The sequence below is a fragment of the Oncorhynchus kisutch genome, linkage group LG15 (genome assembly GCF_002021735.2).
Source record: "Oncorhynchus kisutch isolate 150728-3 linkage group LG15, Okis_V2, whole genome shotgun sequence".
Classification (NCBI taxonomy): Eukaryota; Metazoa; Chordata; class Actinopteri; order Salmoniformes; family Salmonidae; genus Oncorhynchus; species Oncorhynchus kisutch.
The window spans coordinates 75,560,776-75,587,258 of NC_034188.2; the positions used below are offsets into that span (position 1 = coordinate 75,560,776).

At 44.6% G+C, this 26,483-nt stretch overlaps 1 protein-coding gene across 1 annotated transcript in view; it reads left to right on the top strand.

Moving 5' to 3' along the window:
- LOC109904887 (phosphatidylinositol 4,5-bisphosphate 3-kinase catalytic subunit beta isoform-like) overlaps positions 1–26,483 on the top strand; it is a 74,956-nt gene that overhangs the window by 23,518 nt on the left and 24,955 nt on the right. The window contains exons 4-6 of the mRNA XM_031791105.1: positions 17,164–17,350; positions 20,275–20,503; positions 22,015–22,253. Of these exons, the coding sequence (XP_031646965.1) occupies positions 17,198–17,350; positions 20,275–20,503; positions 22,015–22,253 (621 nt within the window). The 5' untranslated portion in view covers positions 17,164–17,197. The remainder of the gene's footprint in view (positions 1–17,163; positions 17,351–20,274; positions 20,504–22,014; positions 22,254–26,483) is intronic.

Consider the following 26,483-nt stretch of genomic DNA (forward strand, 5'->3'; position numbering starts at 1 on the left):
TTATCTTGGCCAGGTTGCAGTTGTAAATGAGAACTTGTTCTCAACTGGCCTACCTGGTTAAATAAAGGTGTTCTCAACTGGCCTACCTGGTTAAATAAAGGTGTTCTCAACTGGCCTACCTGGTTAAATAAAGGTGTTCTCAACTGGCCTACCTGGTTAAATAAAGGTGTTCTCAACTGGCCTACCTGGTTAAATAAAGGTGTTCTCAACTAGCCTACCTGGTTAAATTAAAATAAAATAAATAAAACAATTGAGTCTTTGAATGAAGAGATTGAGATAAAACAGTTTTTGCAACTTGTTCCAGTCACTAGCTGTAGCGAACTGAAAAAAGGAGCGACCCGGGATGTGTGTTCTTTGGGGACCTTTAACAGAATGTGACTGTCAGAACGGGGGTTTTATGTGGAGGTTTCTCAGAGGGAGTGAGGCCTGAGAGGGTTTTATAAATAAGCATCAACTAATGGGTATACAGAGATGACCAGTTTACAGAGGAGTATTGAATGCACTGTATGGTAAAAGGTCATTGTAAAGGACACGTGCGTGCTGGAATGCATTGCGCTGAGTGCGCTGGAAACTGGGAGGGTAGTGTCCTGACAGGCGGAGAATGTTGGAAATCTGCCAGAACAGTTTGGGAAAAGCTGCTGGGTGAACACTACGTAGCCTAGCCACCATGGGGTTTCACTTTTCTGTCTAATCACAAAACCTGGATTTGTGTCCTAGTTCACTGCTTTAGTAAGTAAGTCACTGCTCAGCTGTTCTCCATCCTTAGTTCTGGCCTGTGTTCAAATGTCTGTTTTGTAAATCCCCAGGAGGAAAACTGTAGTGGCTCTCCTCCAGACTTCTATGATCTACAAATATGACCTTCTGTAGTAACATGGGGCTGTGACTGAGTCTCTGACTATGGCGCTATGGCTCACTCATCATGGTGTGTGCAGGTGTCGTGCTTATGTGTGAACAGTGTACATAGAGATGTGTGTATACATACCAAAGAAGTGTTCTGTGGTAAAGGGTCATTGCTTCTGGCTCCTAGCCAGATCTATTGCATCCAATGAACTCGATAAGCAATGTTCCGTCTCTGAGAGCTTTGCGTGTGACAGAGAAATATGTAATGTGAAGCCAAATGTGGGCATTAAAGTCCTGTTGGACACATTTACAGTGCATTCGGAAAGTATTCAGACCCCTTGACTTGTTCCACATTTTGTTACGTTGTAGCCTTATTCTACAATTGATGAGGAGGGGGGGGGGGACAATTGAATCAATCTCCACACAATAACCCATAATGACAAAGCAAAATCAAGTTTTTAGTTATTTCTTTGAAATATGACATAAGTATTTGCCCCAGTCGGAGGTCCGCTCGGGAGTAGGTTTTCATCAAGGATATCTCTGTACTTTGCTTCGTTCATCTTTCCCTCGATCCTGACTAGTCTCCCAGTCCCCGCTGCTGAAAAACATCCCCACAGTATGATGCCGCCACCACCATGCTTCATCGTAGGGATGGTATCAGGTTTCCTCCAGACGTGACTAGGGCTGTTGCGGTGACCGTATTACTGCCACACCGGCGGTCACGAGTCAGGAAGGCAGTCAAATTCCACGTGACCTGTAGTCACAGTAATTAATTATGATTCTCCAATACCAAGTTTGACTGTCTAAGCTCTAAAGTGGACTGGCACGGCACTCTCCATTCATGGAAAGGGAGCTCAAACTTTTTTTGTTGTGTGTTTTGATATATAGTTGGATTATTTTCACTGCTATGACTTTGGTTGATATGTGAACCCTTCCACATACAATCCTAGGAAACCCTTCTACGGTGCCTATTCTTAATGCAGCGTTCTGGTGATATTATTAACAGTCCTCTACAGTGTGCCACTACCCATTTTATAAGGTTATTGTACTGCATGTGTGACTAGACCGTATAAAGGACCATGGTAGATCTATTACTATACATACAGTATAGTGATAATATAGGAACCTATTGCCGATGCATGTTGTGGTACTCAATTCAATGCATATACAGCAACAGTGCAGATAGCAGCAATTGGTTTGAATGCAAATGTAAAATAACTCCGGGTGAATGAGAGCTGGAGTTACAACCTGAACGGACGGACGAAGGACACTGTATCACTTACTAGAGCAGTGTCCCTAGCAACAGTCAGCTCAATAGAGTGTTGGAGTCGGTGTGTGCTTGCGTGCCTTTTTCTGAGAGAGCGACACACAGGAAGACTTTGTGTGTGTGTGTGTGTGTGTGTGTGTGTGTGTAGATTGTGTTACATTCAAGACAGTTTGGTGTTATCTTTATATGTTTGTTCCTGATGTTCTCGGTCTGCTAGTTCAGTCTGTCTGATCATTATCGGGAGCAGAGACAGTTTGGGATTTCTTTATAGCTAGTCTGGAGCCAGCGACTGGTTTGAAGACACTCCTAGCATTGTGCTTCGACAGCAACGTTACAATACCTCTTCATCAATCAGTGTTGCTTTGAAAGAGGATAGCTCAACTTCCCTGTTTCTGCCACAGCCTACTATTCTCATATAGAAATAGGTATCAGGCTGTTTGTCTGTTTCTCCTAGTAAAATGGCACGCACATATAGGCTAACGTTTGTACGTAGGGGCTTAATCACCTTAAGGCATCGGTAATATTTCTCTCAACTACCCTGTTTGTCAGATGAGTGAATATTATTAAGAGGAGGAGAGGATGCCTTTAGACTATTGAGGAACTTTGAACTCTCACCCTGCCTCCTCATAGCTCACACACACTTATCAGATGTCCTCTTTGGTTGTCACATTTGCTCATAGAGGGGTACTTCCTCAATGTTTGTTTTTGTTAAATGAGCTGATTGTGTCAGAGGCCAGAGCTGAACCGGTTTCGTTGTGGTTGCGTCGTCACGGCGTTGAGGGTTAAAACAGGAAGGGACATAGCGGCCACATCCTGTCAGTGCGCATCTGCTTGACGCTCATTTGACAGTCAGGGAATGGGGCGTGTCCTATAATCACAATCACTTAATATTCAGGAGTTGTGGCTCCAGTTTGAGGAAGAGAGAGAGGGTGTCAGTGAGATGGGGAGAAAAGAGATGGGAACGTGGTGTCTGAGCTGAGATCTTATTTTCTCTCACTTTGTTTACAAGCCCCGTTTCACAGAATCTGATGGGGCATGACTACTTTGCATATGTGGTTTTTCCCTGGAGTGTGTGTGTGTGTGGGAGGATGCTTTGAATAATGATCTTTGACTATGATAAAATGAAGAGTTTACGTAGACCTCGTTCTCTCTCATTTGACATGTGAGTGTAGTAGGCGGTGTCAGTTGGAGAACTATATGTGTTAAATTAGAAGAACAGATAGCAGTGAGATTCTTTCTAGAGACTAGAATACCATGATTCTACTCATTGGTTATCTACAGCAGGGGTTGTTTGTGTGTTGGTGTGTGACTTTAGTTTGACCCCTGTGGTTATGTCTGGTGGGCTGGACTACATGCATTATGGGTATCCTGGGTTTGCTATATAAATGCATGTACTTGGGTGTGAGTGTTTGTGTGGCAGCCGGAGAAGAGTTTGACCGCTCCATGCCAAAATAGACCACGTACTGTATACACATTACACTAGTCCAGTGTGGGCCCCAGTTCCATGTGACCTCTGTGGCCCTTGTGTTTTGCTGGGTCGTAATGGCCCGTTGGGCTTTTGTGGCCCGACTGTTTTTCCTGCATGGGGAATGCAACGGGTCTGACGAGTTGACGGAGGTGAGGGGTGGGGGGCAAGGCTGACACAAGGCCAGTGTTTGTGTGGAGTCGGGCACGGGACTGCCTTCACTGACACTCTGAAAAACACACACACCACACACACACAGATGGTTGAGATGAGCGGGTACAGAGGACTATTGAAGAGACCCGGCCCAGGCCAGCCCACCCGTCACAGGCAAGTATTGTAACTCAGCCTCCCATCTCTCTCTTCCCCTCTCTCTGTTCTCTCGTTCTCTCTCTGTTCTCTCTCTGTTCTCTCTCTGTTCTCTCTCTGTTCTCTCTCTGTTCTCTCTCTGTTCTCTCTCTGTTCTCTCTCTCTCGTTCTTCTCTCTCTCTCTGTTCTCTCTCTCTCGTTCTTCTCTCTCTCTCGTTCTTCTCTCTCTCTCGTTCTTCTCTCTCTCTCGTTCTTCTCTCTCTCTCGTTCTTCTCTCTCTCTCTCGTTCTTCTCTCGTTCTCCTTTCTCTCTCCCTCAATTGCATGTACCATTTATCCACATTTAACCCTCTTATCTCCCTCCATCCATAAACAACTCTCTCCTCTTCCCTCTATCTCTGATTTCCTGTTGCAACTTGAATCCTGAAATAATATTGCTTAATAAAATGATCTTCTATTACCCTACAGTTCTCTTTTGCCCTTTCCTTCTTTCTAACTCTGTCTACCTCCCTCCCTCTCTCTCATTCCCTGAGGGAGGTGTGAAGAGTCTGAAACACTCTGTAGTGGAGAGCTCCTTGTTAGAACAGCTGCTTGTTATTGTGAGCTTTCCTGTGAGTGTGTGTGCAGTGTTTCCCCTATATACATTTAGCTGCTGCTATTTACATAGCAGCAGCAATTATTGCCGCCACTCCCAAAAATATGATTGAAAAATAAATATACCGTTGAAGTCGGAAGTTTACATACACCTTAGCCATACACTAGGCTATCTGGCAGCAGGTAGCATAGTGCTTAAGGCATTGGACTTGTAACCAAAAGGTTGCCAGATCAAATCCCCAAGCCGACAAGGTAAAAATGTGTCTTTCTGCCCCTGAACAAGGCAGTTAACCCACTGTTCCTAGGCCGTCATTGAAAATAAGAATTTGTTCTTAACTGACTTGCCTAGTTAACTAAAAAAAAAACATCTCAATTGGGTGAAGGTCAGGTGATTGTGGAGGCCAGGTCATCTGATGCAGCACACCATCACTTTCCTTGGTCAAATAGCCCTTACACAGCCTGGAGGTGTGTTTTGGGTCATTGTCCTGTTGAAAAACAAATGATGGTCCCACTAAGAGCAAACTAGAATGGAAGGTGATTTGCTGCAGAATGTGGTGGTAGCCATGCTGTTTGTGTGCCTTGAATTCTAAATAAATCACAGTGTCACCAGCAAAGCAACTTCTCCATGCTTCACAGTGGGATCCACATGCGGAGATCATCCGTTAACCTACTCTGTTTCACAGTGGGATCCACATGCGGAGATCATCCGTTAACCTACTCTGTGTTTCACAGTGGGATCCACATGCGGAGATCATCCGTTAACCTACTCTGTGTTTCACAGTGGGATCCACATGCGGAGATCATCCGTTAACCTACTCTGTGTTTCACAGTGGGATCCACATGCGGAGATCATCCGTTAACCTACTCTGTGTTTCACAGTGGGATCCACATGCGGAGATCATCCGTTAACCTACTCTGTGTTTCACAGTGGGATCCACATGCGGAGATCATCCGTTAACCTACTCTGTGTTTCACAAAGACACAGCGGTTGGAACCAAAAATCTCAAATTTGGACTCATCAGACCGAAGGACATATTTCCACTGGTCTAATGTCCATTGCTCATATTTCTTGGCCCAAGCAAGTCTCTTGTTATTGGTGTCCTTTACTAATGGTTTCTTTGCAGCAATTTGACCATGAAGGCCTGATTTTTTTTTATCTTTGGGCTGCAATTTCTGAGGTGCAGTTAACTCTGATGAATGTACCCTCTGCAGCAGAGGTAACTCTGGGTCTTACTTTCCTGTGGCAGTCCTCATGAGAGCCAGTTTGATCATAGGGCTTGATGGTTTTTGTGACTGCACTTGAAGAAACTTTCAAAGTTTTCTGGGTTGACTGACCATCATTTCTTAAAGTAATGATGGACTTTTGTTTCTCTTTGCTTATTTGAGCTGTTCTTGCCATAATATGGACTCTGTCTTTTACCATATAGGGCCATCTTCTGTATACCCCCCCCCCTCGCCTTGTCACAACACAACTGATTGGCTCAAGCATTAAGAAGAAAAGACATTTCACAAATGTACTTTTAACAAGGCACAAGCTGTGAATTGAAATGCATTCCATGTGACTACATCATGAATGCCAAGTGTGTGCAAAGCTGTCATGGAGGCAAGGCTGGCGACTTTGAAGATTCTCAGATATAAAATATATTTAGATTTGTTTAACACTTTTTTGGTTACGTCATGATTCAATGTGTCATTTCATAGGTTTGATGTCTTCACTATTATTCTACAATGTAGAAATAAAGAGAAACCCTTAAAGGAGCAGGTGTCCAAACCTTTAATTGGTACTGTATATCGATTTATTTGAGATTTTGGGGGGTGGGTGTCTCTTTAGCCATGGTAAAATGTTTTCAGTGTAAACTTCAATGGATAAAACCAGATATAAAGCATGTAGAATATAGAGCTATATATTTTTAAATAAGATCATTGAAATATAACAATCACAAAAATAAAAATGTACAGTTAGGGGGGAATGTAAAATCCCCGGGATGTCATGGCATGGGGCTCCCATTTCATTTTAGCCATGTTTGAGTCACTCAGCATCAGAACATGGCAGAAGCCATGTTAAAATGTGTAGATATGCATTCAATTATATTTAAAACGGACATTTTCTTCTCTCAGTCCCATAACATGTGTAGAGTGTGAGATTTGTTGTTGTTTTAAACTACATTGTGGACCACTGGGTTTTGAGACACCAAACTAAATCTTAGTCAAACATGGTACAGGCATCATCTATAATGCATGACATCATCGATACACATGTATGCATAAACACAAAGTGCAGTGGAATAAAGGACGATTAGGGACTTTCTTTATAAGGTGGTAGACTTATGTACAACAGTATGAATTATTATTTGTTTATAGTGTCATTTGAGTAAGAATTTGTTAATTAGCATAACATTCGCTTTTCTCATTATAGCTCCTATGATTTGTAAAATAGGTTTAGCTTGTTTTTAACACCAATGGCCTTTTTGTAACGCATGTGTTGATAATCCAAGGTGACTTCCAGCAGCCCCTGTGTCATCCTGCCAGGGTTCAATATGCACTGTGTTCTACTCTACACTATGCTTGCCATGTTAACAGACCATTTTAATCCAAGGTGACTTCCAGCAGCCCCTGTGTCATCCTGCCAGGGTTCAATATGCACTGTGTTCTACTCTACACTATGCTTGCCATGTTAACAGACCATTTTAATACAAGGGATTAGAATTGGGCTCACAAGGTCAGAATTATGGCACAGGCACAGAAGTGGGACATCCAGTTGAACCCATCTAGCACTACAGCCACAGAGATAAATATTAACATCATACATGTCTTGCCATCTCTCAATCTTCTTACTCGCTGTTTCCTCTCTCCTCATTCTCTCCCTCCCTCTTTCTTTCCCCATCTCTTTATCATTACTCACTCTCTCTCCCTCCCCATTATGTTTGGCAGGAGTGAGTTCTCTGCCTCCACCCAAATGTTCTCCCAGGGGCCTCACGTTCAAGTCAAGTGCAGCCACGCTGTACACTGAGTGGATTCCAAAGAAAACAACATGATTAAGAAACGTGTGTGTGTGTGAGAGAAAATAGTGTACGGTATCTGAATTTAGTGTGGCACTACTATCTGTGTGTGTGTTCAAATGCCCAGAAGGGGGGGGGGGGGTGGTGGTGGTGGTATGTAACAGACTTGAGTCTCCGAGAGGATATGACACACTGGAACGCTCCACCACTAAACTCCCTGCCTAGTGACGCTGCATCACACAAATGTCAGTGTCAGAACAGATGAGTGGTTGAGGTATGCTCAGTATCCAGGCGTGTACAGTAATGTGTTGAGCCTAACCCTCATTAACACAGTGGTATGAGCATGTGGCATCTGACTTTGGGCTGTGCTGCTCCTTCCAAACATTTATCCTTTCCCCTTCCCTCTACTCCCTTTCCCCTTCCCTCTACTCCCTTACCCCTTCCAAACATTTATCCTTTCCCCTTCCCTCTACTCCCTTTCCCCTTCCCTCTACTCCCTTACCCCTTCCAAACATTTATCCTTTCCCCTTCCCTCTACTCCCTTACCCCTTCCAAACATTTATCCTTTCCCCTTCCCTCTACTCCCTTACCCCTTCCCTCTACTCCCTTACCCCTTCCCTCTACTCCCTTACCCCTTACCTCTACTCCCTTACCCCTTCCCTCTACTCCCTTACCCCTTCCCTCTACTCCCTTACCCCTTCCCTCTACTCTGTTACCCCTTCCAAACATTTATCCTTTCCCCTTCCCTCTACTCCCTTTCCCCTTCCAAACATTTATCCTTTCCCCTTCCCTCTACTCCCTTACCCCTTCCCTCTACTCTCTTACCCCTTCCCTCTACTCTCTTACCCCTTCCCTCTACTCCCTTACCCCTTCCAAACGTACATGCATACAATAAGAACCTGCATCTCCATCCCCAATCTCAATAGTGCTATTTATCCACACCCAGCCACCCTGCAGCCATCACTGCCATTATATTCTCTTTTTCATTTGTTATTTCACCTTTATTTCACCAAGTAGGCTATAATACAGTAGAACAAAAGGAAACAAAAAGTCTATATACAGTGAGTGCAAATGAGGTCAAATAAGGGGGTTAAGGAAATAAATAGGCCATGGTGGCGAAGTAATTACAATATAGCAATTAAACACTGGAATGGTAGATGTGCAGAAGATGAATGTGCAAGTAGAGGTACTGGGGTGCAAAGGAGCAAGATAAATAAATAAATACCAGTATGGGGATGAGGTAGGTAGATAGATAGATGGGCTGTTTACAGACAGGCTATGTACAGGTGCAGTGATCTGTGAGCTGCTCTGACAGCTGGTGCTTAAAGCTAGTGAGGGAGATATGAGTCTCCAGTTTCAGAGATTTTTGCAGTTCGTTCCAGTCATTGGCACCAGAGAACTGGAAGGAAAGACGACCAAATGAGGTATTGGCTTTGGGGGTGACCAGTGAGATATACCTGCTGGAGCGCGTGCTACGAGTGGGTGCTGCTATGGTGACCAGTGAGCTGAGATAAGGCGAGGCTTTACCTAGCAGAGACTTGTAGATAACCTGTAGCCAGTGGGTTTGGCGACGAGTATGAAGCGAGGGCCAACCAACGAGAGTGTACAGGTCGCAATGGTGGGTAGTGTATGGGGCTTTGGTGACAAAACGGATGGCACTGTCATAGACAGTTTGTTGAGTAGGGTATTGGAGGCTATTTTATAGATGACATCACGGAAGTCGAGGATCGGTAGGATGGTCAGTTTTACGAGGGTATGTTTGGCAGTATGAGGGAAGGATGCTTTGTTACAATATAGGAAGCGGATTCTAGATTTAATTTTGGATTGGAGATGCTTAATGTGAGTCTGGAAGGAGAGTTTACAGTCTAGCCAGACACCCAGGGATTTTGTAGTTGTCCACGTCAGAGCCATCCAGAGTAGTGATGCTGGACGGGCGAGCAGGTGCGGGCAGCGATCGATTGAATAGCATGCATTTAGTCTTGAGGAGTAAGCAGTGGTGCACTCCGAGTGGGCTGTGCTGAGCATGAAATAAATCTGACATTTCCTCCCTCCCTCTCTCCACCCACAGGGCGATGAGTGAGGAGGGAGGGGGGATGAGAACAGGCTTTTATGACATCATAATGGATGCATTATGGAGCCACATGGATGCTCTGTGATGTCGCAATAAGCCTCTGCCGCTACCGGGAGATCAATGGGGTGGTGCACAATTGGCCCAGCATCGTCCGGGTTAGGAGAGGGTCTGTCCGGCAGGGATGTCCTTGTCCCATCGCGCACTAGCGACTCCTGTGGCAGGCTGGCGCAATGCACGCTGACACGGCCGCCAGGTGTTACGGTGTTTCTTCCGACACATTGGTGCGACTGGCTTTCGGGTTGAGCGGGCAGTGTGGCTTGGCTGGGTTGCGTTTTGGGGGGGGACACACGGCTCTCAACCTTCGCCTCTCCCGAGTTCGAGTTGCAGCGATGAGACAAGATTGTAGCTACCAATTGGATACCATGAAATTAGGGAGACAAAGGGCTCAAAGTAAAGAATAGAAATCAAATCTCTTGGCCACGTCAGTAACCCACTGATACAGGGTGGGGAGGAGAGGCCACGTCAGTACCCACTGATACAGGGTGGGGAGGAGAGGGACAGACCAGAGAGAGAGAAGCCACGTCAGTAACCCACTGATACAGGGTGGGGAGGAGAGGGACAGACCAGAGAGAGAGAAGCCACGTCAGTAACCCACTGATACAGGGTGGGGAGGAGAGGGACAGACCAGAGAGAGAGAAGCCACGTCAGTAACCCACTGATACAGGGTGGGGAGGAGAGGGACAGACCAGAGAGAGAGAAGCCACGTCAGTACCCACTGATACAGGGTGGGGAGGAGAGGGACAGACCAGAGAGAGAGAAGCCACGTCAGTACCCACTGATACAGGGTGGGGAGGAGAGGGACAGACCAGAGAGAGAGAAGCCACGTCAGTACCCACTGATACAGGGTGGGGAGGAGAGGGACAGACCAGAGAGAGAGAAGCCACGTCAGTACCCACTGATACAGGGTGGGGAGGAGAGGGACAGACCAGAGAGAGAAGCCACGTCAGTACCCACTGATACAGGGTGGGTAGGAGAGGCCACGTCAGTACCCACTGATACAGGGTGGGGAGGAGAGGCCACGTCAGTACCCACTGATACAGGGTGGGGAGGAGAGGCCACGTCAGTACCCACTGATACAAGGTGGGGAGGAGAGGCCACGTCAGTACCCACTGATACAGGGTGGGGAGGAGCGGCCACGTCAGTACCCACTGATACAGGGTGGGGAGGAGAGGCCACGTCAGTACCCACTGATACAGGGTGGGGAGGAGAGGGACAGACCAGAGAGAGAGAAGCCACGTCAGTACCCACTGATACAGGGTGGGGAGGAGAGGGACAGACCAGAGAGAGAGAAGCCACGTCAGTACCCACTGATACAGGGTGGGGAGGAGAGGGACAGACCAGAGAGAGAGAAGCCACGTCAGTACCCACTGATACAGGGTGGGGAGGAGAGGGACAGACCAGAGAGAGAGAAGCCACGTCAGTACCCACTGATACAGGGTGGGGAGGAGAGGGACAGACCAGAGAGAGAGAAGCCACGTCAGTACCCACTGATACAGGGTGGGGAGGAGAGGGACAGACCAGAGAGAGAGAAGGTAGAGGGGGGTTGTAGTTTGAGCGCTCATCCAATATCCTCGGCCACTTTCCCCACCAAATGGACAACTACAAGATATGACATTGATGTTTACCACAGACCGTAACATGTGGAAAACCACAGTGTCTGTGTGTTGAATAAATGCAATCAAAGCCTTTCACAACCAAGATGTTATCTCCACCATCTAGAGTATACAGCCTCATTACCCTGTCCTCTATGGTAGGCCTACCATGTCCAGTTGATTGTTGTTGGACTGTACAGAACAGACCACAACTATGATGTTGCTACAGTAGACCTCACTACAGTAAAGGTTATTTATCCTCTTCAGTTTTTTCTATCACATCCTGTCTCAAGCCCACAGCCACTCTCTAAATCCACAAGTAGGAGTGTCTAGTGATTTCTGTTATGTTTGAGCAGCAGTGAGGGTGACTGTTTCTCACACACACACCCTTCATAAGCCTCATACACACACCTCACACACACTCCTAATTCACCTGTTATGTTGGTCCTCACACACACTCCTAATTCACCTGTTATGTTGGTCCTCACACACACTCCTAATTCACCTGTTATGTTGGTCCTCACACACACTCCTAATTCACCTGTTATGTTGGTCCTCACACACACTCCTAATTCACCTGTTATGTTGGTCCTCACACACACTCCTAATTCACCTGTTATGTTGGTCCTCACACTGAGACAGAACCTCAGGGTAACTGTGGACCACTAGTTCTACATCAAAATGTGTTCTGTTCACCTAGAAGTTTTACCACTGTGTACCACAACACTTTCACAACTCACGCCCTACTGACTAATCTCACTCACACACACACTCAATTTCCCCCCATTCCCAAGGGGAGTTAACCTGTTCAGAGAGGGAAGGGGTATGACATGACACCATGTGGGCTGATGTGGATGAATGTGACTGGATGTGGTCAGTACAGTCCCTAAGCCCCCATTCCCCCCTGAACAACAGCCCCTCAGCTAGAGAACTGGTGGAAAAGCTGACTCGGGATGCCCTAGTATAGATTGTGTGAGAGCGAGAGAATGACCTCATTCACACCGATACTGTATTTATAGTGGAGCGGGGGTGGGGGTCTTCCTCTTTTGTGAACTCATTGTAGTATTTTTAGAAGTGTCACAGAGTCCTTAATCACTGACCATGACCTCATATCTCCCCCCTCCTCGCACACACTGCCCCATTGTAGACTAGAGTACGAGAGAGGGACTGCAACAGTTTGCAAAGAACATAAGGACATACTTGTTAATAATCCTAATCATAATGTATTCGTCCGTCTTTAGGGGAGACCTTTTTCAATAGAACAATGGGTTGTTACCGTGACAACGGTTCTTTCTTTCCAAACTGACATGGTGGAATAATTTCATTACGTGTGACAGTGGAATATGTGTGTCATTAATATTGACTAGGCTGTCGTAGTTCTAAAGTGACTCCTCTGCTATCACAGACGCCCTATACATTCTCCTATACCCTTTACACTGTCATGATGAAATCACACCTGTATGACTTACACACACACACATGAACGCACTAGCCCAGGGGAAATCTTCTCATCAGCTATATACGGGTAACTCGACCTTATGCGCAAATCCTACGTTGAATGTCAATGTGAAATTTGCATATACGGTTGAAGTCCGAAGTTTGGAGTCATTAAAACTAGTTTTTCAACCACTCCACAAATTTCTTGTTAACAAACTATAGTTTTGGCAAGTCAGTTAGGACATCTACTTTGCATGACACAAGTCATTTTTCCAACAATTGTTTACAAACAGGTTATTTCATTTATTCACTGTATATTGAAGCAACTTCTCAAGACATCAGTTAAAGCTTGGTCGCAAATGGGTCTTCCAAATGGACTATGCCCCAAGCACACTTCCAAAGTTGTGGTAAAATGGCTTAAGGACAACAAAGTCAAGGTATTGGAATGGCCATCACAAAGCCCTGACCTCAATCCTGTAGAACATTTGTGGGCAGAACTGAAAAAGCGTGTGCGAGCAAGGAGGCCTACAAACCTGACTCAGTTACACCAGCTCTGTCAGGAGGAAGGAGCCACAATTCACACAACTTATTGTGGGAAGCTTGTGGAAGGCTACCCAAAATGTTTGACCCAAGTTAAACAATTTAAAGGCAATGCTACCAAATACTAATTGAGTATGTAAACTTCTGACCCACTGGGAATGTGATGAAAGACATAAAAGCTTAAATAAATCATTCTCTCTTCTATTATTCTGACATTTCACATTCTTAAAATAAAGTGGTGATCCTAACTGGCCTAAAACATGATTTTTACTAGGATTAAATGTCAGGAATTGTGAAAAACTGAGTGTACATGTATTTGGCTAAGGTGTATGTAAACTTCCAACATTTCTTCTTTACAATAACAATAAATATCTCCAAAAATGTTTAGAATTGCAAAAAAATTGCTTTAAAACTGCATTATTTCCTCTGTGGCCTATGGCGAAGTTTAACTTTAAAATGTATTTTTTCTTCTCTCCACTGTGAAGAGGGGGGCCACAAAGGTTTTGCCCTTGAGGTGGGTGGGCTTGTCATGACAAATAGTGTGATCTTAGTAGCTAAACAAAACTTGTTTAAACAGCTAAATCCGCTTTGTTTACGTAGCGGGGATGAAAATAATGTTGTTTTTGCTGTAATCTCCAAAATGCAACGCATTAGGTCATCATACCGTTGCTATAGCAACGGGTGCTAATAGTTTATCAAATCCCATTGCGACTCTGGGGGGGATGTTCAGTGTGTCTCCTCATGTTAGTTGTGACTGTGTCAGACAGACACGTTGTGGTGTCACCTTTCCTTTCATGAGTGTAACTGAGCTCCTCTGTGACATCACCCTCTGGTTCCCTGCATTGTTTGTCTGAGACAGGCATTCAACTGCACATTTGACAAGGTGCTTAGAACTGGGCGATATGGACAAAAATCAATTTTGTGATAAATTGCTTGAATTGATGCAATAACGAGGAATAAATATAATGATACATTTCTAACATTGTGCACAAGTTTTTTATAGTTTTTTTATGATCCTTTACAGTGCATTCGGAAAGTATTCAGACCCCTGGACTTTATCCACATTTTGTTACGTTACGCCTTATTCAAAAAGGATTTAAAGTGTTTTTCCCCTTCATCAATCTATACACAATACCCCATAATGACAAAGCAAAAACAGGTTTTTAGAAATGTTTGCACATTTATAGATAATTAAGATTGAAATATGACATTTACAAAAGTATTCAGACCCTTTACTCAGTACTTTGTTGATGCATCTTTGGCAGCAATTACGGCCTCATCTTCTTTTGGTATGACGCTTCAAGCTTGGCACACCTTTATTTGGGGAGCTTCTCCCATTCTTCTCTGCAGATCCTCTCAAGCTCTGTCAGGTTGGATGGGAAGTGTCACTGCACAGCTATTTTCAGGTCTCTCCAGAGATGTTCAATTGGGTTCAAGTCCGGGCTCTGGCTGGGCCACTCAAGGACATTCAGAGACTTGTCCCATAGCCACTCCTCAGTGTCTTTGCTGTGGGCTTAGGGTCGTTGTACTGTTGGAAGGTGAACCTTTGCCCCAGTCTGAGGTCCTTAGCGCTCTGGAGCAGGTTTTTATCAAATCAAATCAAATTTATTTATATAGCCCTTCGTACATCAGCTGATATCTCAAAGTGCTGTACAGAAACCCAGCCTAAAACCCCAAACAGCAAGCAATGCAGGTGTAGAATCAAGGATGATAACCGACCATATTGATCAGTTATCATCTCAGGCACTTTGCTGATGTCGTTCATTATGATAAGTAGCCTATACTAGACAAATATCAATGAAATGCGTTTGCTAATTGGAAAATTGATGGCTACAACCATCAAACTAGTGGTAGTAGTTTACAGTGCTTTCCGGAAGTATTCAGACCCCTGGACTTTTTCCAAATGTTAAGTTATGCCTTATTCTAAAATGGATTAATTATTTTTTTCCCCCTCATCAATCTACACACAATACCCTATAATGACAAAGCAAAAAGGTTTTTTAAATTTTATGTATGCACATTTATAAATAATTAAAACTGATATATAGTCCTGTTGGAAGGTGAACCTTCGCCCCAATCTGATGTCCTTAGTGCTTTGGATCAGTTTTTTTTAATCAAGGATCTCTGTACTTTGCTCTGTTCATCTTTCCCTTGATCCTGACTAGTCTCCCAGTACCTGTTGCTGAAAAGCATCCCCAAAGCATGATGCTGCCACCACCTTCCTTGACCGTAGGGATGGTGCCAGGTTTCCTCCAGATGTGACGCTTGGCATTCAGGCCAAAGAGTTAAATCTTGGTTTCATCAGACCAGAGAATCTTGTTTCTCATGGTATGAGAGTCTTTAGGTGCCTTTTGGCAAACCCCAAGCGGGCTGTCATGTGCCTTTTACTGAAGAGTGGCTTCTGTCTGGCCACTCTACCATAAAGGCCTAATTGGTGGAGTGCTACAGAGATGGTTGTCCTTCTGGAAGGTTCTCCCATCTCAACAGAGGAACTACGGAGCTCTGACCTCTAGGAAGAGCTTCTTCCATTTAAGAATGATGGAGGCCACTGGGTTCTTGGGGACCTTCAATGCTTCAAATGTTTTTGTACCGTTCCCCAGATCTGTGCCTCGACACAATCCTGTCTCAGCGCTCTACGGACAATTTCTTCAACCTCATGGCTTGGTTTTGCGAGAATATCTAAAAACCTGTTTTCGCTTTGTTATTGTGTGTCGATTGAAGAGGTTTTTTTCTTCAATTTAATCCATAAGGCTAACAAAATGTGGAAAAAGTCAAGTTGTCAGAATACATTCCGGATGCACTGTAAACTACGACTAGTCTGATGGTTGTAGCCATCAATTGTCGCATTAGCAAACTTATTTCATTGACATTTGTCTAGTATAGGCTACTTATTGTAATGAACGACATCCGCAAAATGCCGGAGATGATAAGTGATCAATATGGTCGTTGTCAATAATTTTATCTTTATCATCCCAGCACTAGTGTTTAGTTCCACCACTCACCAATGGTGGCTCAGAAATTGTACAGTCCCTTTAAGAGAGAATGTTCTAGTTCAGAGTGTTGAATGGCAGTCAGAGCAGTTGTATCTGCATAGCTGATCATGTTAAGTGGCCAAGATAGTGGCTCCAAATGGGCCACGATACTGTACTTGCTGCAGAGCCAAAATGGACCCAAGCACTTAACACCATTAGAGACAATGGGGCTGCTGCTGGATTTAATGGCCTGGTGATATTGAGCCAAAATGGAGATTGAACTGTGGCCTGCTGGAGCACTTAAAGACATGCTCTTCAGGATAGGTCATTACAGAAAGGCAACTGTGATTGTGGATGGTCTATTGTGGTGAAACTGGGCAGCATGTGGTTCTTTAACAAAGCTGCTCAAGCACTTACTCTGTGTGTGTGTGTGTGTGTGTGTGTGTGTGTGTGTGTGTGTGTGTACTTGAACCACCTCCTAAACCCGTAACACATTTTTTGAAGGGAATTTTGAAAACCTGTCAACTCCAGTCCCACACTAACTACGGTCATTGCACACTCACTGGATGATTTGAAAAATGTCAGCAAAATTTACCTCAACTCCGTTTACTTGATAATTGCCTTGGCAACAGCCTCACGGCCAAGTGAGGGGGGGGAACCAGAGCAGGTTGTCAGGGGTGAGGGGAAGGGTTGGTGACCTTTTTGTTCCTGTGTTTGCTTAGTGGGCATTCCTCTGAGGGCTGGCGCTCACCCAACCATGGCCAGTCGGTGTTATACAGGGCTCCCCCTGGGGGCAAAGAGGGAGTATAACAGTCTCCTCAGCCTGACACCACCCAACTTTCAGTCATCAGTAAAGACTATCAAACTATGTCTGCATTTCAATAGGATAGTAGGAATTGGAAGAACTCTGTGAGGTGTGGTTCAGCCATTCACGGTTACAGTTCTATACTCTCTGCATGTGGTTGTGGTTCTTCAGCAGTTCATGGTTACTCTCCCTAACGCTCCTCTTTCCTCCTCCCAGGTCCTTATGGTTGAGCTGGGTGTTGGTCCCTGCGATGCCTCCCGCCATGACAGACGACCTGGACTTGTGGGCGGCCCACTCCCAGCTGTGTGGAGAGGACCTGGTCACTGTGGACTTCCTGTTACCCACCGGCATCTACATCCAGATGGACGTCCCCAGAGAGGCCACCATACAACACATCAAACTGGTACGAGAGAGGGGGACTGTGTGTGTGTGTGTGTTTGAAATGTAATTATATGATATTTTGCTGGATATTCTGTAGTTAACAGGCTTGCCTATAGCCTAATGTTAATCATTTCAGACAGCAGTTCGAAACAGTGCAGTTGAAATCTTAGAACAGCATTGGAAAGTATAGCCTAGAGGCCTGTAATAGGCCTACTGTGCATCTCAATGTTTTTATTTATTGTTCTTATTGTTATCATGAGGATTCAGTAGGATTATAATGATATGGATTTCTATCCACATTGTCTGTCCAGCACTACAACACCTTCAGCCTTTCAGGTTGTTTTATTATCTCTTCAGTTAGAATCAACCCACATGGAACACATTACTTTACAATTGATTAGTTTAACATTACGGAGATTGGTTAGGATTGTTTTGATGAATGACTCTGGGTGCTGCCTGGCTGAAGTTCTGGTTCTGAGCCATTGTAAAAGGCCATCATAACAACTAGAACAAGCTGTAGGCTGCTGTAGACTGTCGCCTCCTCTCCAGTCCAGACAGACACTGTCTAATGGGTGTTATGACACAGCTGGTGGCTGTTTGTTTGTCTCTGAGCTGCACTCTAACAGCATGCAAATATCCTATGACATCATGCGTGACCCTGCTAGTGGGTAGAGGTGGGGTGAGATGTAAGCCAAAGGTCAGGAATGTAACAATACACTATAGTCTTTACCATCATGGAACGTTTCATACTTCAGTCACTATGAATGTTTTAAGGATTTTTAGTTTTGACCTTTTAAAGTGTAAATAACTTGAAGGATGGTCGTTTTTGTATTTGACCCTGTGGTGAGATCCCTCTCCCTGTGACCCTCTCTCCCTGTGACCCTCTCTCCCTGTGACCCTCTCTCCCTGTGACCCTCTCTCCCTGTGACCCTCTCTCCCTGCGACCCTCTCTCCCTGCGACCCTCTCTCCCTGCGACCCTCTCTCCCTGCGACCCTCTCTCCCTGCGACCCTCTCTCCCTGCGACCCTCTCTCCCTGCGACCCTCTCTCCCTGCGACCCTCTCTCCCTGCTGGTGTTTTCCTCATGTAATGTTTTCCTCCATTCTGAGACACTATTTCTGACACACACACACACACACACACACACACACACACACACACACACACACACACACACACATATATAGAGAGACAGCATATTTTCCTCAGACAGGCTTTGTTGAATAGTTCTTGAACAACAGTGTGTAATGTCTGTTTCTCTGAATCACCCCTGGTTCCAGTGTTCCTAATGAGGAGTGACCTAACACTCCAATTCACAGAAGTGCTTGTTTGTCTGTCTGCTTTTCATATGTCTACAAAACAGAACTAACAGACTCAATGACTTGTGATCTGCTTTACAGTTGTGCAAGCAGTTGTGCAGACAGTTATGCAGTCTTATCAGTTGTGTCCTGGTAGGTAGGCTAGCTGGTAAGCTACAGTCTGGCTACCTGTTGGTGGATTAGGTTCAGGGAGGGCTAGTGAGGGCTTGTTCAGTGGAAATCTAGTCCATGGAGCCAGTAAAGAGGAGATATGGAGGAAAGCTCAGAGAAATTAAAAAGTATCTTAGTGTGACTGCAGAATGAGGGAGAATGTGAGGGAGAGAGGAAGAAGGAAAGGCTCAGGTAGACCAGCAGCAGATTGATTTATTTCCCCAACTAAAAATGTTTCGGAGGAGAGTAGTCCCCAGACGGAAGGCTTGCCAGCCAGCTAACAACGTTAAACCTCAGATACTGATTTGTAGGCAGTATGGAGAATAAAGATGTCTCCCCTGCTCAGATGTAATGTGGGCATGACATTTATCAGGGGTGCAATGACACACCACTCCTCCATCTCCATTAGAATAGCTCGTCTTTCACTTCTATTAAAATGTGTTCTGATATTCATCCTCGGCTAGCCAACAGCACCAGAACTGTAGTGACGTGTACTCAATAAATGTTGGTGTAGAATGTTTTTTTAAATGGTGACCTTGCAAGTCCATCCAACATGCATGAAATGAAACAACTAACTGAATGTATGAGAAAATATTCAAGAGATACTCTTGAAGGAAATGGTAAAGTTCAATAAAATGTCTCTTAAGTGAGGCTGTTATCCAGTTACTTCAAGGTGCTTCTTTTCATTTTAGATCATAACAGTAGTAGTAATATTGTCTCTGGATGGCTACAAATAGCATGCTGGTGAAATGTGACAGATAATTAGACGTCACACAACGGATAATAACAACACATTTGTTAAGTAAAAGCAGTTATTTGTCATGTGAATATGGTACAGACAAGTTGTAAACTGTAATCCTATCAGTGGTTTTTTTACCTTTATTTAACTAGGCAAGTCAGTTAAGAGCACATTCTTATTTACAATGACGGCATCTGATGCAGTAAAGGTTTAATTCCGGGAGTATTTTGTTTTCGCCTCTAAAGGTCTATACTTTGAGGGGACTTGGTCTGATGTTATGGTCAGTAAGGTGGTTATGACACAAGACTGTTTGTCTGAAGGGAAGAGAGGTGACATGACTCCTTGTCTAATTTGTCCCCTTGCTTGTCTACTTCGTGCCCTTCAGCCCCAAACACACACACACACCCTGTGACTGTGCCATGGGACATGATTCATGTCCTGATTGGTCTATTCAGGACCTGTGTCATCATGTTTGTTCCCCTGTCATCATATGACATATGGTTGTTGTTCATCCATTGGTTGTTAACATTTCAGTCACGATGATTCGTAGAACTACTGTTGGCTTTAGAATCTGGATTATTGTGATGCGAGTCATGGCTAATCGTTTAGGTTCCACTTGTTGTAGATCATGTATTTTAGAGGCTGAGCCTGTCTGTGTAGCCTCTGATCATACAGGTAGATTGTGTTAACTTGCCATAGTTTCTGTAATAACTGTGGTGTCCCCCTCTTCTCCTCATAGCTCCTATGGAAGCAGGCCCAGTCATACCCCCTGTTTCCGTCTCTGGGGGAGATGGAGGGCCACATGTTTGAGTGTGTGAACCAGGCAGCGGTGCACGAGGAGCTGGAGGATGAGACCAGGCGCCTCTGTGATGTTAGGCCCTTCTGTCCCATGCTCAAACTGGTCACACGCAACTGTGGCCGCGCGGAACGCTTGCTCGACTCCAAGATCGGTGTGCTCATCGGAAAAGGTGACGTGCGCGCACACAGTAACAGTAGACCCTTACACTGATGTTTGACCTGTGGTTTGAACAGAGTAGAGATGCTCCTGGACAGTGATCACTCAAACACACACATACTCTTCAGACACACCAGCACCATTTAATCTCTTTCTCCAATATATTGATATCCTCTTTGCCTTGGCTGTCAGATCTGAGTCTTGTCTTCAGAAGTCTCATGTCATCATCTCAGTATCAGCTGAAGTCAGGCCCGTAGGATGGAAAACAATCCGCTTAGAATGGACAGGCTCCTGATGTCTGTTATTATCATCCGTCACTCAGTATTATCTGTGATGGTGATAAGGCTCTGTGCTGAGTGGAGGAGGCAAGCCAGACCACCACTGTAATGGTAGGGTGGAAAGTTCAGTCTATTGACACACAAACCCAAATATGCGCACATGCCTACATACACTAAGTCTCCCTTACATTCTTTATCGCATCCACATATACACATAGCTATACGTGTACACACACACACAGGGTCTTGTTAGTCTGAGGGTGTGTGAGGACAGAGATGGTGGGGCTCTATGGAGGTGCTCCAGGCTTGCAGGCCTACCAGGCCTGTTAAGAGAGAGAGGGAGTCAGTCTAATGGAAGGAGACTCATCCCATATTGATATGCTCCCTCCTGCCTCTACTTTTGTCAGATGTGATCTGTAAAAGGCTTTTGTCAGTAAGCGGTACTCAAAACATCCCTCAGGCACTGGCTAGCCACACACACACTGGCTAGCCACACACACACTGGCTAGCCACACACACACTGGCTAGCCACACACACACTGGCTAGCCACACACACACTGGCTAGCCACACACACACTGGCTAGCCACACACACACTGGCTAGCCACACACACACTGAAAAGCATACACGGGCACACACACAAAGAAGCAGACACACGCACTCACACAATCTGAGAGCTGAGGGTCATATGAATGTTTAATGGTTTTAAATGTCAACATGTTGTTTTCATCATCCAAAGTGTTCTACTGGCCCAAAATACTGAGCTCTGTTCAACTGATAGATATAGTATAATGCATTTAGGAGCTAGATTTTCTACCCAGTGACAGTTGTATTTCAAAGAAAACAGTAGGTTAGTGTTCAACACTGTTGAGATTGGATTGTCATTTGTAATCCCTCATAAACAGGAATTGCTACTTGTTACCACGCCAGGTATCAAATGTCAGTCACAGGTGTAGTGCATTAAACATGAATGGTAATGCCTTTTAATGCAGTGCTGTTAGACCCACTCATGCAGAGGTTATACTCTTGTTTTTCACGTGCTTTAGTGTGTGGCTTCTTATGACTGCTTACAGGTGTTCACAAACGGAACACGATCGGCAAATTCATCTTTAGTGCAAAATGTTGTATAACCTCTTGTGGCCTTATCATGATATCTATATCACCTGCGAAGTCGTTGTGCAATGTTTATAAAGTGGTCATGGAGTGGTTATGAAGAGCTTATGAAGCTTCATGAACCATTCACAGGTCTCCACGAGCTGGATGCTCTGCAGGACCAGGAGGTGAAGGACTTCCGCAGTAAGATGTTCCGTATCAGCGAGGAGAAGATGCAGCAGGTACAGCTGATGACCTGGAGCGAGTGGCTGCAGGCCTGCTTCTCTCCGCAGCTGGAGCCTGGGGGAGGAGCCACACCCGTCACAGACGGTGTCAACGACAAACAGGCCGAGGCCAGCCTCAAAGTCACCATGCACTTCGACCAGTCCCAGGTAACTACAGTATCTGTACACACTGTGAGCACAATATTTCCTACCAGAAATAATTAGAAAAATATGCCCAGCAATGGAGTGAACGAGGCCATTGTCGCTCTCTTCGAGTAGTGTGTAGTATTTACAATACTATACACCCTCAGCTGTCATCAAGCAGTAGTCACATCTACAATACTATACACCCTCAGCTGTCATCAAGCAGTAGTCACATCTACAATACTATACACCCTCAGCTGTCATCAAGCAGTAGTCACATCTACATTACTATACACCCTCAGCTGTCATCAAGCAGGAGTCACATCTACAATACTATACACCCTCAGCTGTCACCAAGCAGTTGTCACATCTACATTACTATACACCCTCAGCTGTCATCAAGCAGTTGTCACATCTACATTACTATACACCCTCAGCTGTCATCAAGCAGGAGTCACATCTACAATACTATACACCCTCAGCTGTCATCAAGCAGTTGTCACATCTACATTACTATACACCCTCAGCTGTCATCAAGCAGGAGTCACATCTACAATACTATACACCCTCAGCTGTCATCAAGCAGGAGTCACATCTACAATACTATACACCCTCAGCTGTCATCAAGCTGTTGTCACATCTACATTACTATACACCCTCAGCTGTCATCAAGCAGGAGTCACATCTACAATACTATACACCCTCAGCTGTCATCAAGCAGGAGTCACATCTACAATACTATACACCCTCAGCTGTCATCAAGCAGTTGTCACATCTACATTACTATACACCCTCAGCTGTCATCAAGCAGGAGTCACATCTACAATACTATACACCCTCAGCTGTCATCAAGCAGTAGTCACATCTACAATACTATACACCCTCAGCTGTCATCAAGCAGTAGTCACATCTACAATACTATACACCCTCAGCTGTCATCAAGCAGGAGTCACATCTACAATACTATACACCCTCAGCTGTCATCAAGCAGTAGTCACATCTACAATACTATACACCCTCAGCTGTCATCAAGCAGGAGTCACATCTACAATACTATACACCCTCAGCTGTCATCAAGCAGGAGTCACATCTACATTACTATACACCCTCAGCTGTCATCAAGCAGTAGTCACATCTACATTACTATACACCCTCAGCTGTCATCAAGCAGTAGTCACATCTACATTACTATACACCCTCAGCTGTCATCAAGCAGGAGTCACATCTACAATACTATACACCCTCAGCTGTCATCAAGCAGGAGTCACATCTACATTACTATACACCCTCAGCTGTCATCAAGCAGGAGTCACATCTACATTACTATACACCCTCAGCTGTCATCAAGCAGTAGTCACATCTACATTACTATACACCCTCAGCTGTCATCAAGCAGGAGTCACATCTACATTACTATACACCCTCAGCTGTCATCAAGCAGTAGTCACATCTACATTACTATACACCCTCAGCTGTCATCAAGCAGTAGTCACATCTACAATACTATACACCCTCAGCTGTCATCAAGCAGTAGTCACATCTACATTACTATACACCCTCAGCTGTCATCAAGCAGGAGTCACATCTACATTACTATACACCCTCAGCTGTCATCAAGCAGGAGTCACATCTACATTACTATACACCCTCAGCTGTCATCAAGCAGGAGTCACATCTACAATACTATACACCCTCAGCTGTCATCAAGCAGGAGTCACATCTACAATACTATACACCCTCAGCTGTCATCAAGCAGGAGTCACATCTACATTACTATACACCCTCAGCTGTCATCAAGCAGGAGTCACATCTACATTACTATACACCCTCAGCTGTCATCAAGCAGGAGTCACATCTACATTACTATACACCCTCAGCTGTCATCAAGCAGTAGTCACATCTACATTACTATACACCCTCAGCTGTCATCAAGCAGTAGTCACATCTACATTACTATACACCCTCAGCTGTCATCAAGCAGGAGTCACATCTACAATACTATACACCCTCAGCTGTCATCAAGCAGTAGTCACATCTACATTACTATACACCCTCAGCTGTCATCAAGCAGGAGTCACATCTACATTACTATACACCCTCAGCTGTCATCAAGCAGTAGTCACATCTACAATACTATACACCCTCAGCTGTCATCAAGCAGTTGTCACATCTACATTACTATACACCCTCAGCTGTCATCAAGCAGGAGTCACATCTACATTACTATACACCCTCAGCTGTCATCAAGCAGTAGTCACATCTACAATACTATACACCCTCAGCTGTCATCAAGCAGGAGTCACATCTACATTACTATACACCCTCAGCTGTCATCAAGCAGGAGTCACATCTACATTACTATACACCCTCAGCTGTCATCAAGCAGTAGTCACATCTACAATACTATACACCCTCAGCTGTCATCAAGCAGGAGTCACATCTACATTACTATACACCCTCAGCTGTCATCAAGCAGGAGTCACATCTACATTACTATACACCCTCAGCTGTCATCAAGCAGGAGTCACATCTACAATACTATACACCCTCAGCTGTCATCAAGCAGGAGTCACATCTACATTACTATACACCCTCAGCTGTCATCAAGCAGGAGTCACATCTACAATACTATACACCCTCAGCTGTCATCAAGCAGTAGTCACATCTACAATACTATACACCCTCAGCTGTCATCAAGCAGTAGTCACATCTACAATACTATACACCCTCAGCTGTCATCAAGCAGGAGTCACATCTACATTACTATACACCCTCAGCTGTCATCAAGCAGGAGTCACATCTACAATACTATACACCCTCAGCTGTCATCAAGCAGGAGTCACATCTACAATACTATACACCCTCAGCTGTCATCAAGCAGGAGTCACATCTACATTACTATACACCCTCAGCTGTCATCAAGCAGTAGTCACATCTACATTACTATACACCCTCAGCTGTCATCAAGCAGTAGTCACATCTACATTACTATACACCCTCAGCTGTCATCAAGCAGTAGTCACATCTACAATACTATACACCCTCAGCTGTCATCAAGCAGGAGTCGGACGATCGGACAATTTAAAATAATAAAAAAATGTATTTGTAATAATGACAATTACAACAATACTGAATGAACACTTATTTTAACTTAATATAATACATCAATAAAATCAATTTAGCCTCAAATAAATAATGAAACATGTTCAATTTGGTTTAAATAATGCAAAAACAAAGTGTTGGAGAAGAAAGTAAAAGTGTAATATGTGCCATGTAAGAAAGCTAACGTTTCAGTTCCTTGCTCAGAACATGAGAACATATGAAAGCTGGTGGTTCCTTTTAACATGAGTCTTCAATATTCCCAGGTAAGAAGTTTTAGGTTGTAGTTATAGGAATTATAGGACTATTTCTCTCTATACCATTTGTATTTCATATACCTTTGACTATTAGATGTTCTTATAGGCACTTTAGTATTGCCAGTGTAACAGTATAGCGTCCGTCCCTCTCCTCGCCCCTACCTGTGTTCGAACCAGGAACACAATGACAACAGCCACCCTCGAAGCAGCGTTACCCATGCAGAACAAGGGGAATAACTACTCCAAGTCTCAAAGCGAGTGACGCTTGAAACGCTATTAGCGCGCACCCCGCTAACTAGCTAGCCATTTCACATTGGTTACACCAGCCTAATCTTGGGAGTTGATGGGCTTGAAGTCATAAACAGAGCTTGAAGCTTGAAGCACAGCAAAGAGCTGCTGAATGAATGCTTACTAGCCTGCTGGTGCCTACCATCTCTCAGTCAGACTGCTCTATCAAATCATAGACTTAATTATAATATAATAACTGTAACGGCGTTCTTCGTTTGTTGAAAGAGAGTCGGACCGAAATGCAGCGTAGTGGTTACAACAAACGGAACGTGAAACCTAATTACAGCCTATCTGGTGAAACTACACAGAGACAGGAACAATCACCCACGAAATACAAAGCGAAACCCAGGCTACCTAAATACGGTTCCCAATCAGAGACAACGAGAAGCACCTGACTCTGATTGAGAAACGCCTCAGGCAGCCAAACCTATACAACACCCCTACTCAGCCGTAATCCCAATAATACAAAAACCCCAATACGAACCACAACATATAAACCCATGTCACACCCTGGCCTGACCAAACATATAACGAAAACACAAAATACAATGACCAAGGCGTGACAATAACACACAGAAATACGAGCCTTAGGTCATTATAATATGGTCGA